A 13,330-nucleotide genomic window follows, 5' to 3' on the forward strand; every position below is an offset into this window, starting at 1 on the left:
TGTCCGAAGGAAAAGGCTTTCCTATCTAATGAAGATGATGTTGATAATGGCCATGATGATGTTACTATACTGTATATCATGTGGGTTGATAATATGTCTGGTTGTGGAAGGTGGTAAAGGAAAACACGAGCTGGAAGGTGAGTACTTCATTCCCTAGTAAACTAACAGGGAGGCGGTGGCGTAGTGGATAAGGTGATGAGTATGGGATCGGGCAGACATCCATGCGTAGATTCGAATCCCACCGTGTCGCCTTGAAACTTTGTCATTAGTCGAGTAGTTTAAAGTTACCTATATGTCACCATGGTACCCAGGTTCTAGGTGTAGGTGTAATTGGCTTACACCAAAGATGCGCCTGGGTGGTAATATGGACCGTAGTATGGTTACCGCTATAAATAAAATTACTTGCGCCGCTAATGGGTGGAAGCATGGACAGCGCTTCCCATACTATTCAAGTATACCTACAGGCGCTATAGACAGTAACATAAGAAAAGAAAAATCCAGCCTGTGGTTTCTTTTCATCACCTTTCACATACTGTAGTATGTTCACGGAAACTGTTCATCTGGCGCACTGGCAACTTTTGTACTATCCTTATTGTTGCTTTCTTCACTCATTCACTGCCTCCCTATCGCTCACGCTTGCCTCAGTGTTGTATGCATGTGTATTCCGGATCATGCATCGCCTTATGTTCAAGATGGACAGTTTTAGTTGGAAGCCTTTGGACTCATCAGCAATTGTCTGCAGTGGTTCCCAAACTTTTTTCACCTTGTTCCCCAATTTTACATGCCTCACTAATCATATTACCCCTTTCATAAAATGTTGACATTGATATATATGATTAGATTAAAACACTAGAGATATTTTCTATTAATTATTATATTTGAGCATTGTGTATCTCTGGTAATTATTGCCAAAGATGTCAAGAATTTGTATTGGTTATTTATAATAAATTAAAATTTATAAGTAACTATTTATAATAGGTTTACTTTACAAATTTGCATAGTAACACTAAGTTAACATTAATCCTAATGCCAGGTACTGCAATGATTTTTTTATTTTTAGATTTCTTAACTTTTTTGTCACCCATCCATTACCTTCGAAGAATCTGTTAAATTATCCCCAGGGGGTAATTTATCCCCAGTTTGGGAACCACTGGACTCTAACTAGATATATTTCTCTAAACAAGGTAAAACTAAACATCAAGAAAATAAGATAAGACAACTTATTTTTACTGCAGCGGTTTAGATTGTATAAATTACTCGCCAGTAAAGAAAATACAAACGTGTTATTATACTTTTTAGGCCATCACTTCAGAAATTTAGTAGATGAGATCTCAGTTCCTTCCTTCCTAGCGTCAGCCGCAGCACACTCCCTCGCCTATCCCCAACACGGAGTTGCATACTAGGTTGAACAGCATAGTAACCTGATCCCCGTAGGTGATAAAGCCCGAGTGAATATTGTCTGTACACTTAAGGGAGAAATTATTGTCTAACTTTTCCTGTTCGTACCTACCCGCCTCATGGTCTGTTAATGTGTGTGTGTGTGTGTGTGTGTGTGTGTGTGTGTGTGTGTGTGTGTGTGTGTGTGTGTGTGTGTGTGTAATTCACCTCCTCGGTCGTCTGCTGGTCACCCAGCCAGTCTTTCTGATTACGGAGCGAGCTCAGAGCTCTTAGACCGATCTTCGGGTAGGACTGAGACCACAACACACTCCACACACCGGGAAAGTGAGGCCACAACCCCTCGAGTTACATCCCGTACCTATGTGTGTGTGTAATTCACAACGGTCGTCTTCTGGTCACCCAGCCAGTCTTCTCCATTACGGAGCGAGCTATGAGCTCATAGACAGATCTTCGGGTAGGACTGAGACCACAACACACTCCACACTTCGGGAGTTACATCCTGAACCTATTTTACTGATAGATGAACAAGGGCTACACATTAAGAGGCTTGCCTATTTGCCTCCCGCTTCCTGGGACTCGAATCTGGGCCCTCTCGTTTGTGAGCCGACCGTGCTAACCACTACACCAAGCGGTGCGTGTGTGTGTGTGTGTGTGTGTGTGTGTGTGTGTAATTCACCTCGGTCGTATGCTGGTCACCCAGCCAGTCTTCCCTATTACGGAGCGAGCTCAGAGCTCATAAACCGATCTTCCGGTAGAACTGAGACCACGACACACTCAACACACTGGGAAAGCGAAGCCACAACCCCTCGAGTTACATCTCGTACCTATTTACTGCTAGGTGAACAGGGGCTACACATTAAGAGGCTTGCCCATTTGCTTCGCCGCTTCCCGGGACTCGAATCCGGCCCTCTCGATTGTCAGTCGACCGTGCTAACCACTACACTACGCGGTGTGTGTGTGTGTGTGTGTGTGTGTGTGTGTGTGTGTGTGTGTGTGTGTGTGTGAAATGAATTAAAAAACAATTTAACTTAGTGGTTTATTGAGACAAGTATTGCCAACAGCCAAGAAGCAAAACTACCAGTACATTTATATTCTTTGGTTGAGATTTAAAGATATCTTTCTTGAAACAGTAGTACGTTCATGTGTGTAGTCTTGGTTATCTGTCTTCCTGAAGGAATGAACAATCCCATTTATCAAAGATGATCTTGATGATGACCATGATGATGATACTACTATATGTCATGTGGGAAACATTATGCCGAATTGTGGAAGGTGATGAAGGAAAACACGGACTGTAAAGTGAGTACTTTACTCCCTAGTAAACTAATCGCCTTCCAGCCCGTGGTTTCCTTCATCACCTTTCACATTCTGTACTATGTTCTCGGAAACTATTCATATGGTGCATTGGCAACTTTTGTAGCTATTTCCTCACAATACAGAGCATCTTCTCCACACTTACGTGTTGCGGGTCCTGCGAGCATTAATACGGCGTGTGTGTGTGTGTGTGTGTGTGTGTGTGTGTATATAACTGCTTGGAAGAAGCTCGGCTCACGATGTTACTTCAGTAACACCCTACTCCCTTCTGTCCCTCTCCTCGGTCCTGGGGCTGCCACGGACGGTAGTAGACAGGATAACCTGTTGACCCATCGCGTAGGGGAGATATACTCCTCAAGACTCAGCAATTTCCACTATAAACAACTTCGCCTCTCTTCCTTTGCTCTACCATCATCAAGCCTGTCTACCTAGTTGTAATTTTACAGGGCCTGGGTATCATACTCGTGTGGCCCCGTCTCCATATCTACACACATCCAACTTTCCTTTAAAACTATGCACACTCCTTGCTGACACCACCTCCTCACTCAAACCATTCCACACCTCCACACATCTTTGTGGGAAACTATATTTCTTCACATCCTTCAAGCATATTCCTTGGCTATCTTTTTACTATGCGATCTTGTAGTTCTATTTAAGTTTTCCTCTCTCAACATCATTTGCTCATTATCCACTTCATCCAGTCCGTTCAACAGTTTATAAACCTGTATTAAATCTCCTCTTTCTCTTCTTTGTTCCAAGGTAAGCAAATTCATTTCTTTTAATCTCTCCTCATAGGTCATTTCTGCCAATTCCGGAACCATTTTTGTTGCCATTCTCTGCAATCTCTCCAACTTCCTTATATGCTTCTTTTTATAAGGGGACCAAACCACTCCAGCATATTCCAATCTTGGTCTAATTACCGTACTAATTAATTTCTTCATCATATCTTTATCCATATAATGGAAGTCGTATCCAATATTTTTATCAAATTATACGTTTCTCCAAACATCTTATCAATATGAGCCTCAAACTGCCCATGGTCTTGTATTATCACTCCCAAATCCTTTTCCTTTTCCACCTTTTTCAACATTACTTCTTCACCCATCTTATATGACCCTCTTGGCCGTCTTCCACTCTTCCCCATCTCCATCACATGACTTTTGCTCAGATTAAATTCCATTTGCCACCTCTTGCTCCACTCCCAAATCTTATCCAGATCTGCCTGTAAAATTTCACAATCTTCTTCACTCTTCACATACTTCGCATCATCCGCAAACAAATTAATATAACTGTTTACTCCCTCTGGCATGTCATTAATATATACAAGGAAAAGTATTGGTGCCAGCACTGAGCCTTGTGGGACTCCACTCTCCACCACCAACCAGTCCGACTTTGCATCCCTTATTACCGTTCTCATCTCCCTCCATCTCAAGTAGTTTTCCATCCACTTTAACGCTTTTCCTTTCAGTCCTCCATAAATCTCTAATTTCCATAGCAGTCTCATGTAAGGTACCTTGTCAAAAGCTTTCTTTAAATCCAAATATACACAGTCCATCCATCCTCTCTCTCTTGTATTTTGTCAACCACTCTTGAATAAAAGCTCAGTAGATTTGTTACACATGACCTCCCTTTCCTAAAGCCAAATTGATGATCCGATAATAACTTATGATCCTCCAGGAACCGTATCCAATATTTCTTTATCACCCTCTCACAAATCTTACCGACCACACTTGTTAGAGACACAGGTCTATAGTTAAGAGGCTCTTCCTTACTGCCTCCCTTATAAATGGGCACCACTTCAGCTCTTTTCCACTCTACTGGTACTTCCCTGTTTCTAATGAACACCTTATAATATCATATAATGGATCAATCAATTCTTCTCTACACTCCTTCAATAATTTTCCTGAAACTTCATCTGGTCCCATCGCTTTATCATCTTTAAGTTCCTCCAACATTTTATATAACTCCTTTTAGGTATCTTAATGTCATCCATGTGCACATTTCCTTGTACATTCTGAGGCTTTACAAACATTGTTTCTTCAGTAAATACTTGCTGAAACCTATTATTTAGCAATTCCGCTATATTCTTAGGGTCATCTACTATCCCTTGCTCTCCTTTTAATCTTTCAATGGACTCTCTCTTTTTAAGTTTACCATTTATGAACCTGTAAAACAATTTTGGATGTTCCTTACTCTTGTCTACAATATCTTTTTCAAATTTTCTTTCTTCCTCCTCCTTACCCTCACATACTCATTTCTTGCCACTCTATAATTCTCCTTATTTAGTATATTCCTGCTCTTTTTCCATCTTTTCCAAGCCACATCTCTCTTTTCCTTAGCCTTAACACAAGTTGCATTAAACCAATCCTTTCTTCCTTCCTCTCTCGGTTTATACTTTGGTACAAATTTCATAACTCCTTCTTTATAATATTTCATAAAAATCTCATATTTTTTTGCACTTCTCTGATTTGTAACATCTCCTCCCAATCTAATTTTCTGAAATAATTTTTCAAACTTTCTGTGTCCATCTTTCTATAATTCAATCTACCACTCCTGTATGTCTCGTCTTTCCTTCGCTGTGTTGTTGCTATCTGCATTTCCATAACCACATGATCACTCTTTCCCAAAGGACACTTGTATTGTATATCTCCACATAGGTACACTTCTCTTGTTAACACCAAATCCAGTCTAGCCGGTTCATCATCTCCTCTATATCTAGTATTTTCCTTCACCCTCTGTTCCATCATATTTTCCATCATTAGATTAAGAAATCTCTCTCCCATGCTTCCTCTCCAACACCACTTACTAGATTTTCCCAATCCACCTCCTTACAATTAAAATCTCCTACTAGTATCACCTTTCTTTTTCCAGATAATACACTTTCCAAACTCTGTAAAGTATCCTTGATCATATTGTCGTATTCCTTAATGTCCAAGAATTTGTTTTAGGAGGTACATAGGTCACCATGATTATTAATTCTTTTCCATCACTTTTTATCCTTATGCTTATCACTTCTGCGTTGTTCTTCCCATACCAAACCTTATCCACATTTATTTATTTCTTCGTCATAATCATAACTCCTCCTCCACCTTTACTCTCTATCCTTTCTCCATATATTATATTTATTATCCAAATTTATCTTTGTTTTTCATGCAATTTTGTCTCAGTCAAACACACTATATCAGGCTTCTCCACCATCATATAGTCTTGCAATTCCAATCTACTTGACAGTATCCCATCTATATTAGTATACATTACGGTCCACCCACTGCTCCTCTAGGGGTTCCTCCGTATTCCTTCTTTCCACATACCACTTTCTGACTCTCTCTCCTATAACTCTCCAAAAACTTTTCTTTCCTCCTCAGACCGCTCATCATTTTTCCTTCTCGCCTCTTCCACCAATTCCTTATATCTTCTCCTCTCTTCCTCATTTCTATTCTTTCTCACAAACACCTCTTTACAACCTTCTATCTCTTAACTTTGATGTTCTATATAGGATATCCTCCGCAGATTGTTGTGACTTCAGTACTACTTTAATCGGTCTGCTCACTCCTCCTTATACGGACCCAGTCTATGGATCTCTTCCACTTCTTCTTGTAGGTCTTTTTTTCATCATCATTTAGATTTTTGAACAGATCTCTTACCGTTTTAATTCTTCCTTAATTCTCTTAGGCTTATATGTTATATTTTGTTCTTTCATCCCAAATATTAACACACTCTTCTTCTTTTCTGCTATTTCCCTTATCAATGTTTCCTTATTCTTCATTACATTAACCAGTTCCTTGGACCTTTCTTTTTTGTCTTCCTTCAACTGATCTTTAATTATTTCTTGTAATCCAACCATCTCTGCTTCCCTCGACTCAGTCCATTGTGTTTTCTTCAGTTCCCATTCCCTTTCAAACCTTTCATTCTGCTCACTAATCATTTCCTTAAAGTCATCTTTCTCCTTTACTACTCTCTCCATTTTCTCCTCCAACCGTCTCTTGTATTTTTCAACCTCCACTCTCAAGTGTGCATTCTCATCCACCAATCGTTTTCATTTTCCTCCAGTCTCTTAACTCTTTCCTTCAAAGCCTTGGAATTCTCTATCCTGCTCCTCCTCACTCCTCTGAACTTTTAATTCCTTCACCAACTCCTCAAATCTCTTCTCCAACATTACCAATCTACCTTGCAATGTTGCCCTGTTGAAGATGGACTCATGCTTTGACTGGCCACTTTCGGCTTTGCTCCTGGGCCTCATCAACATATTTTGAATTTGGTAATTTATTTCTTACCGGTCTATCCATTTTTTTACTCTTCCTGGGAGCATGTGGGTGTGTGGTCACTGGGGGCCAGGCCTGGTAGCTATGTGTGTGTGGTGGGATGCGTTGGCGGCTGCTATGGCTGGCCTTTGTGTGGTTCCCGCTCTGTCGTTTGGAGTGTGGAGGTTCTCACACCTCCGATCACTCCCATGTACACGCCACCAAGCTACGTTCACTCTGTACACTCGTTCACTCGCTCTGGTTGTCCCTCAATACCAATAACGATTCTCACTCAAGCACATTGCTTAGCGTGTGGAGTGTTAGTTAGATGCCACTCTGAGCAGGAGGCACGTCCGCTCTCCATGGAGCGCGGAGTGTGTGTGTGTGTGTGTGTGTTTATGCAAGATGGAAAACTGCCAAGGGCAACAAAATATTTGAAAACAAAGGCCCACTGGAAGTGCAGTTTCCCTAAAAAAAAAAAAATGAAAAAATAGGCCGAAAGCCTGGGACTTGACACCTCTCTCTTCAAAGAAATCAAGTCGTAGGAAAATGGAAGTACAGGAGCAGGTAGGGAGTTCCAGAGTTTACTAGTGAAAGATATGAATGATTGAGAATACTGGTTAACTCTTGTATTAGAGGGTTGGACAGAATAGGGATGAGAGGAAGAAGAAAGCCTTGTGAAGCGAGGACGCATGAGGAGGGAAGGTATGCAGTTAGCAAGATCAATAGAGCAGTTAGCATGAATAAAACGATAAAAGATAGAAAGGGATGCACCATTTCGGCAATGAGAAAGAGGATGAAGACAGTCAGTCAGAGGAAAAGAGTTGATGAGACGAAAAGCTTTTGATTCCACCCTATCTAATAAAGCTGTATGAGTGGAACCCTCCAAATATGTGAAGAGTACTCCATACAAGGACGGATGGCCCTTGCACAGAGTTAGCAGTTGGAGGGGCAAGAAAAACTGGCGGAGACGCCGCAGAACGCCTAACTTCATAAGCTGTTTTTGCATAGCAAGCTGTTTTAGCAAGAGATGAGATGTGAAGTTTTCAGTTATTATTATAAGTAAAGGACAGCCCGAGGATATTCAGTGTGGAAGAGAGAGACAGTTGAGTGTCACTGAAGAAGAGGGGATAGTTGTCTGGAAGGTTGTGTCAGGTTGATAGATGGAGGAACTGAGTTTTTGAAGCATTGAACACTACTAAGTTTTCTCTGCCCCATTCAGTAATCTTAGGGAGATCAGAAGTCAGGCATTCTGTGGCGTCCCTGCGTGATCTGTTAACCTCCTGAAGGGTTTATCATCTCTGAAATGATGTGGAAAGATGTAAGGTGGCATCATCAGCGTAGGAGTGCACGGATAGGGCAAGAATTTTGGTTAAGAAGGTCATTAATGAATGATAGAAAGAGAGTGGGTGATAGGACAGAACCCTGAGGAACACCACTGTTAATAAATTTAAGGGAAGAACAGTGGCCGCCTACCACGGCTGCAATAGAGCGGTCGGAAAGGAAACTCGAGATAAAGTTGCAGAGAGAAGATAAAAACTGTAGGAGAGCAGTTTTGAAATCAAAGCTTTGTGCCAGACTCTATCAAAAGTTTTTGATATGTCTAACACGACAGCAAAAGTTTCACCGAAATCTGTAGAGGATGACCAAGATTCAGTAAGGAACGCCAGAAGATCACTATAATTATATAAAGTAACCTTGACGGAAGCCATACTGGTAATCAGATAGAAAATTGTGAAGTGACATATGTTTAAGAATCTTTTATTGAGGACAGACTCAAAAACTTGAAACAAGCAAGAGATTAAAGCTATAGGACGGTAGTTTGAGGGATTAGAATGGTCATCCTTTTAAGGAACAGACTGAATATAGGCAAAATTCCAGCAAGAAGGAAAGGTAGAAGTAGACAGGCATAGTTGAAAGAGTTTGGCTAGGCAAGGTGCAACCACGGATGCAAAGTTTTTGGGAACAATAGGAGGGACCCCATCAGGTCCATAAGCCTTCCGTGTGTGTGTGTGTGTGTGTGTGTGTGTGTGTGTGTGTGTGTGTGTGTGTGTGTGTGTGTGTGTGGAGATGTCACTAGAGTCATGTGAGGTACCGATGATGTGGAGGCAAACCAATGTGAGATAAAAGTCTAACGTCTAATTATGGAATTGTCAGCTTAACTTCGATTGTAGGTAAATTAATGAAGTCGATAATAGCGAAGAACACTAGAAAGCACCTAGACAAACACAACTTGATTAATCACTCCTTTGTATGGCTTTACGAAGGGAAGGTAGTGCCTCACATACTTGTTGAGTTTTTATAGTAGAGTTTATGAAGCGGCAGATAATGATGAGAGTTATTACATCCTACATCTAGATTTTAGTAATGCGTTTGATAAGGTACCACATTAGAGACTCTTGAGAAAAATAGAGCGCAAGGGATAGAGGGAAGAATATTAGGTTGGATCACATCGTGGTTAGGCAATGGGCAACAGAAAGTTGTAATAAACGGCTCTAATTCCGAGCGGGGCCAAGTAATTAGTGGGGTGCCACAGGGATCAGTTTTAGGGCCATTGTTGATTTTTTGTGTATATTAATTAATTGGATAGTGGAGTTAGTAGTGATATTAGCAAATTTGCGGATGACGCAAATTAATTACGTCAAATTCCGATGGCATAGCCTTGCAAGCAGATATAGATAGGATTAATGAATGGACAGACAGATGGCAAATACAGTTTAATATTAACAGAAGCAAACTACTGAGCATAGGTAGAGGAAATCGGAAATAGGAAATAGGAACACAATAAACAATGAGGCCCTAGTAGGTTCAGAATATGAAAAAGATTTAGGAGTTCTAAGGCGTTTTCAGTAGCACTTTGCAAAAGGCGAACGGTCCATAAGTGTTCGCTTTTGGAGCGAACGCATCTACTGAAAACGATAGTAACACTGCCAAACGAATGTCCGTCGTCGCCCGACGGAAAAACTATTGTACTCTTTAGTCGCAGCCCGCTGCCCGCAGGATCACGCCAAGCTGAGACGTATAGCCTCATTCCACCGTAATATTAAGATATTATTATGGGAATGGGATAATTGAAGGCAAGGCTCAAATAAAACATTACACATTTAATTTCTGCAGGGAATATTTTCAGACGGCCCTGGTACACGCGGCAGAGGCTGGATGCACATGTCCAAATGATTTTTGTAGCACAGATCTGCGTCTACCTTGTTCAAAAACATCTTGTTACAGACGTCACAGGTAAATATTTTAAGTGTAAAAAAAACTTTTGGTAATTCTTTATAACAAGTCTGTCCCTCCCTTCCCCTCCATCCCCCCCCCAAACAAGCTTGGGGGCCTGTGAGGAATCGGGGGTTTTGGTGGGGAAAAAAACGCAATATGAGCATTAAAAAAAAAAAAATTACGGAAATTTTCAATATTTCAAGTTTTTCCAACCTAATCTAACCAAGTATAACCTAATCTAACCTAACATAACCTAATTTCTAATATAACCTAACTGGACCCCGCCTGCTAGGGCATTAAACTAACCTAATGTAACTTAGCCCCCCCGTGGACCCCTCCGCTAGGGCATTAACCTAATTTAAGCTAACCTAACCTAATTGTGGGGGCTGCGTCTCCCCTGGATCCTCCCCCAACCACGCTAAGGCATTAACCTATCATAACCTAACCTAAGCTATCCTATACGGAGAGGAAGCGCAGCCCCCAGTGAACCCCCGTTAGGGTGTTAACCTAGTGCTAACAAGGAACCTAAAAAATGATAACCTTATGCCTCTCGAATGGCAGCGCGTGATTGGAGGGATTAGCTCTATAGATACCATGAAATCCTTATATGCCGCTACCCACAAATCCCTGTTTATACCCACAAATCTGTTATAAACAATTGAAAATCATTTCAGTGTTTACTCTTGACTGGTGCTGAGCTCGCTCCACTTAGAAACTGACGGCCAAACTAGACGCTTGCGGCTCAATTATTTTATGTTTAAGGCAAGGTCACCAAGCCTTCTACATACGTGAGTTTCGTGTTTGTACGTGAAACGGACCTTTAAAAAGATTAACTAAATTGTTTTATAATACGTGAGCGCCTATGGCGGTGTTGAGACCAAATAATAGAGGTGAATAGAGCCCTTAAGATCCCAGGTATCACCTCCCCTGTCACATTTTCCTACTTTATAAGGTATTATAGGTAATATACCCAGTATCCATTGTTACACAATATGCCAAACAAGCCGCTACACCACTACTGACTGCTTGTCATTCAGTAGTTACATTGACAGAGACATTTTTGTTGTGGATCCCCTCAAATTATTGCACTGGCAAAGAGGCCATGATGTGTGTTAGTTCGCCCAAAGTTTTCAGAACACCACCATTAAAAAAATATACCCAAATCTTCCGCAATAACCTTATGTCATTATCAAGTAACAGTGCAAATATCCCATCATATTTATAATTCACAATTAATGTGCTTAGATAATGCGTAACATACGAGATTCTCACATAACTGAAAATCCAAGTCGGAGTCACAAGCTTTGAAATGAGTAGCGTGAACAAGTGTGAACCGTGGTCCATCCAGAGTGCGTAGTCCCAGATGTCTCGAGAGTGCAAGACTCTGTTTTCATTTAATTCAAACTGCAAGGAGAATTCTTATGAATTTCAATATCAGTAAACCGTTACTAAATGTATTTCCTTTATATGATAATACTTATCATATCTTCATGCTCCTCATAATAGTATACTTTATTGATTTAAAACTTACAGAGTTGGTAACTCGTCTCACAGCCAATCACCGTAAGTGTTCGCTATCACGTGACTCTGAGAGCTAACACAAGCGAACATATCTTGAAAAGCGTTCGCCTTTGGGGCGCCAAAGGCGAACGCTTTTAGGACCGTTCGCTTTTGGCAAGGTGCTACTGCAAACGCCTATACTTATCTGCGATCTCGATCGAAGAAAACAATGCATAGAGGCTAAAAATAAGGCAAACAGGGTACTAGGATTTATTTTTAGGAATGTTAAAAGCAGAAAACCTGAACTAATATTAAAATTTTCTTTGTCGCTAGTTAGACCGCATCTAGATTACGCTGTACAGTTTTTGTCCCCCCATTATAGTAAGGATATAGGTCTATTAAAATTAGTACAAATAAGAATGTCTAAAAGGGATACAGGGGATGAGGGATATTTCCTACGAAGCGAGATTGTAGATTTGCATTCCTTAGAGAGACGTAGTTTAAGAAGGAACATGATAGAAGTATTTAAGAGGATATGAGCAAAGTTCTTACGATCAGTAGCCAGGAGAGAACCAGAAATAATGGGTTCAAGCTTGAGAAATTTATGTTTAGGAAGGAATTGGGGAGAAACTGGTTCTCCATTAGAGTGGATGATGAATGGAATGGACTCGGTGATCATGTTATTAGTGTTGAGACAATAGGAAGCTTTAAAAGAAAGTAAAACAAATTCATAGCTGACAATAATGGATGTAATTTAGTAGTTTTGTTCACACAGGGATTGCCATGTGTAGGACTGATGACCTATTGAAATTTCCTTAAACTTCTTTTGTTTTTATGTCTCTTATGTCAGTGTCCTTGCCTCCCTCGTGTCAGCCACAGCACAACCCATCGCGTGCCCTTAAGACGGAGTTACACACCAGATTGAGCAGCATAGTAACCTGGTCCCCGAGGGTGACTCCGCCAGCATGGATATCATCAGTACACTTTAATATGTAACTGCTGTACGTAGGGCTGTGTTCCAGACCGCGGTGATACAGTTCCTCACACTCTCTGTTTTCCGCCAGGCTCAGTGGCAGAGTCGTGTCCCACCACCACACTCCGCTGTCCTCCATGTCGGGAACCAGGTGGTCTCGAGGTTGTGAGACATGGCGGCCATGTCGTGAAGGAGGTGGGAAGTGTCGTGAGTCACGCCGCAGGTAGTGGAGGAACACCGCCTCTCCCCAGTCGTATGCAGGATCTCCATGTGACATACTAAATAATCGTAATTTACCGTGAGCAGTAAACATTTTGCGTCTGCTTTGTGACGTCATAATGACGCGAGTAGTTTTACTTATCTGAAAGAGATTAAACAACAGAGTAATACGATGAAGAATGAACGGTATATATGAATGGTATGTTAAAAGCGATATAAGTTTTGAAGAGGATTGTGTATTAAAGATAACAGGCAAGAGCAGAGGCTTTAATATAAAGAATACTAAGAAGCGAAGAAATTATAGAAAAAAAAAAACTATAAGCAGATAGGCTGGACAACAATCTTGAATCATTAGTACGAGACGAAATTCATCTTAGAACACCATAAGAATTCAGTGATGTTATTAATGAACCACTGGTTAATATCTTCAGACAATCATTAGATTGTAACATGTATGTTGTAACTA

The 13,330-nt window shown here is 40.9% G+C and overlaps 1 protein-coding gene across 1 annotated transcript in view; it reads right to left on the reverse strand.

Moving 5' to 3' along the window:
- LOC123514903 overlaps window positions 1-13,330 on the reverse strand; it is a 28,577-nt gene that overhangs the window by 8,856 nt on the left and 6,391 nt on the right. The window contains exons 5-7 of the mRNA XM_045273161.1: window positions 12,547-13,006; window positions 12,033-12,067; window positions 11,445-11,576 (exon numbers count right to left, since the gene is read on the reverse strand). Of these exons, the coding sequence (XP_045129096.1) occupies window positions 11,445-11,576; window positions 12,033-12,067; window positions 12,547-13,006 (627 nt within the window). The remainder of the gene's footprint in view (window positions 1-11,444; window positions 11,577-12,032; window positions 12,068-12,546; window positions 13,007-13,330) is intronic.

Source organism: Portunus trituberculatus, chromosome 38, assembly GCF_017591435.1.
Source record: "Portunus trituberculatus isolate SZX2019 chromosome 38, ASM1759143v1, whole genome shotgun sequence".
Classification (NCBI taxonomy): domain Eukaryota; kingdom Metazoa; phylum Arthropoda; class Malacostraca; order Decapoda; family Portunidae; genus Portunus; species Portunus trituberculatus.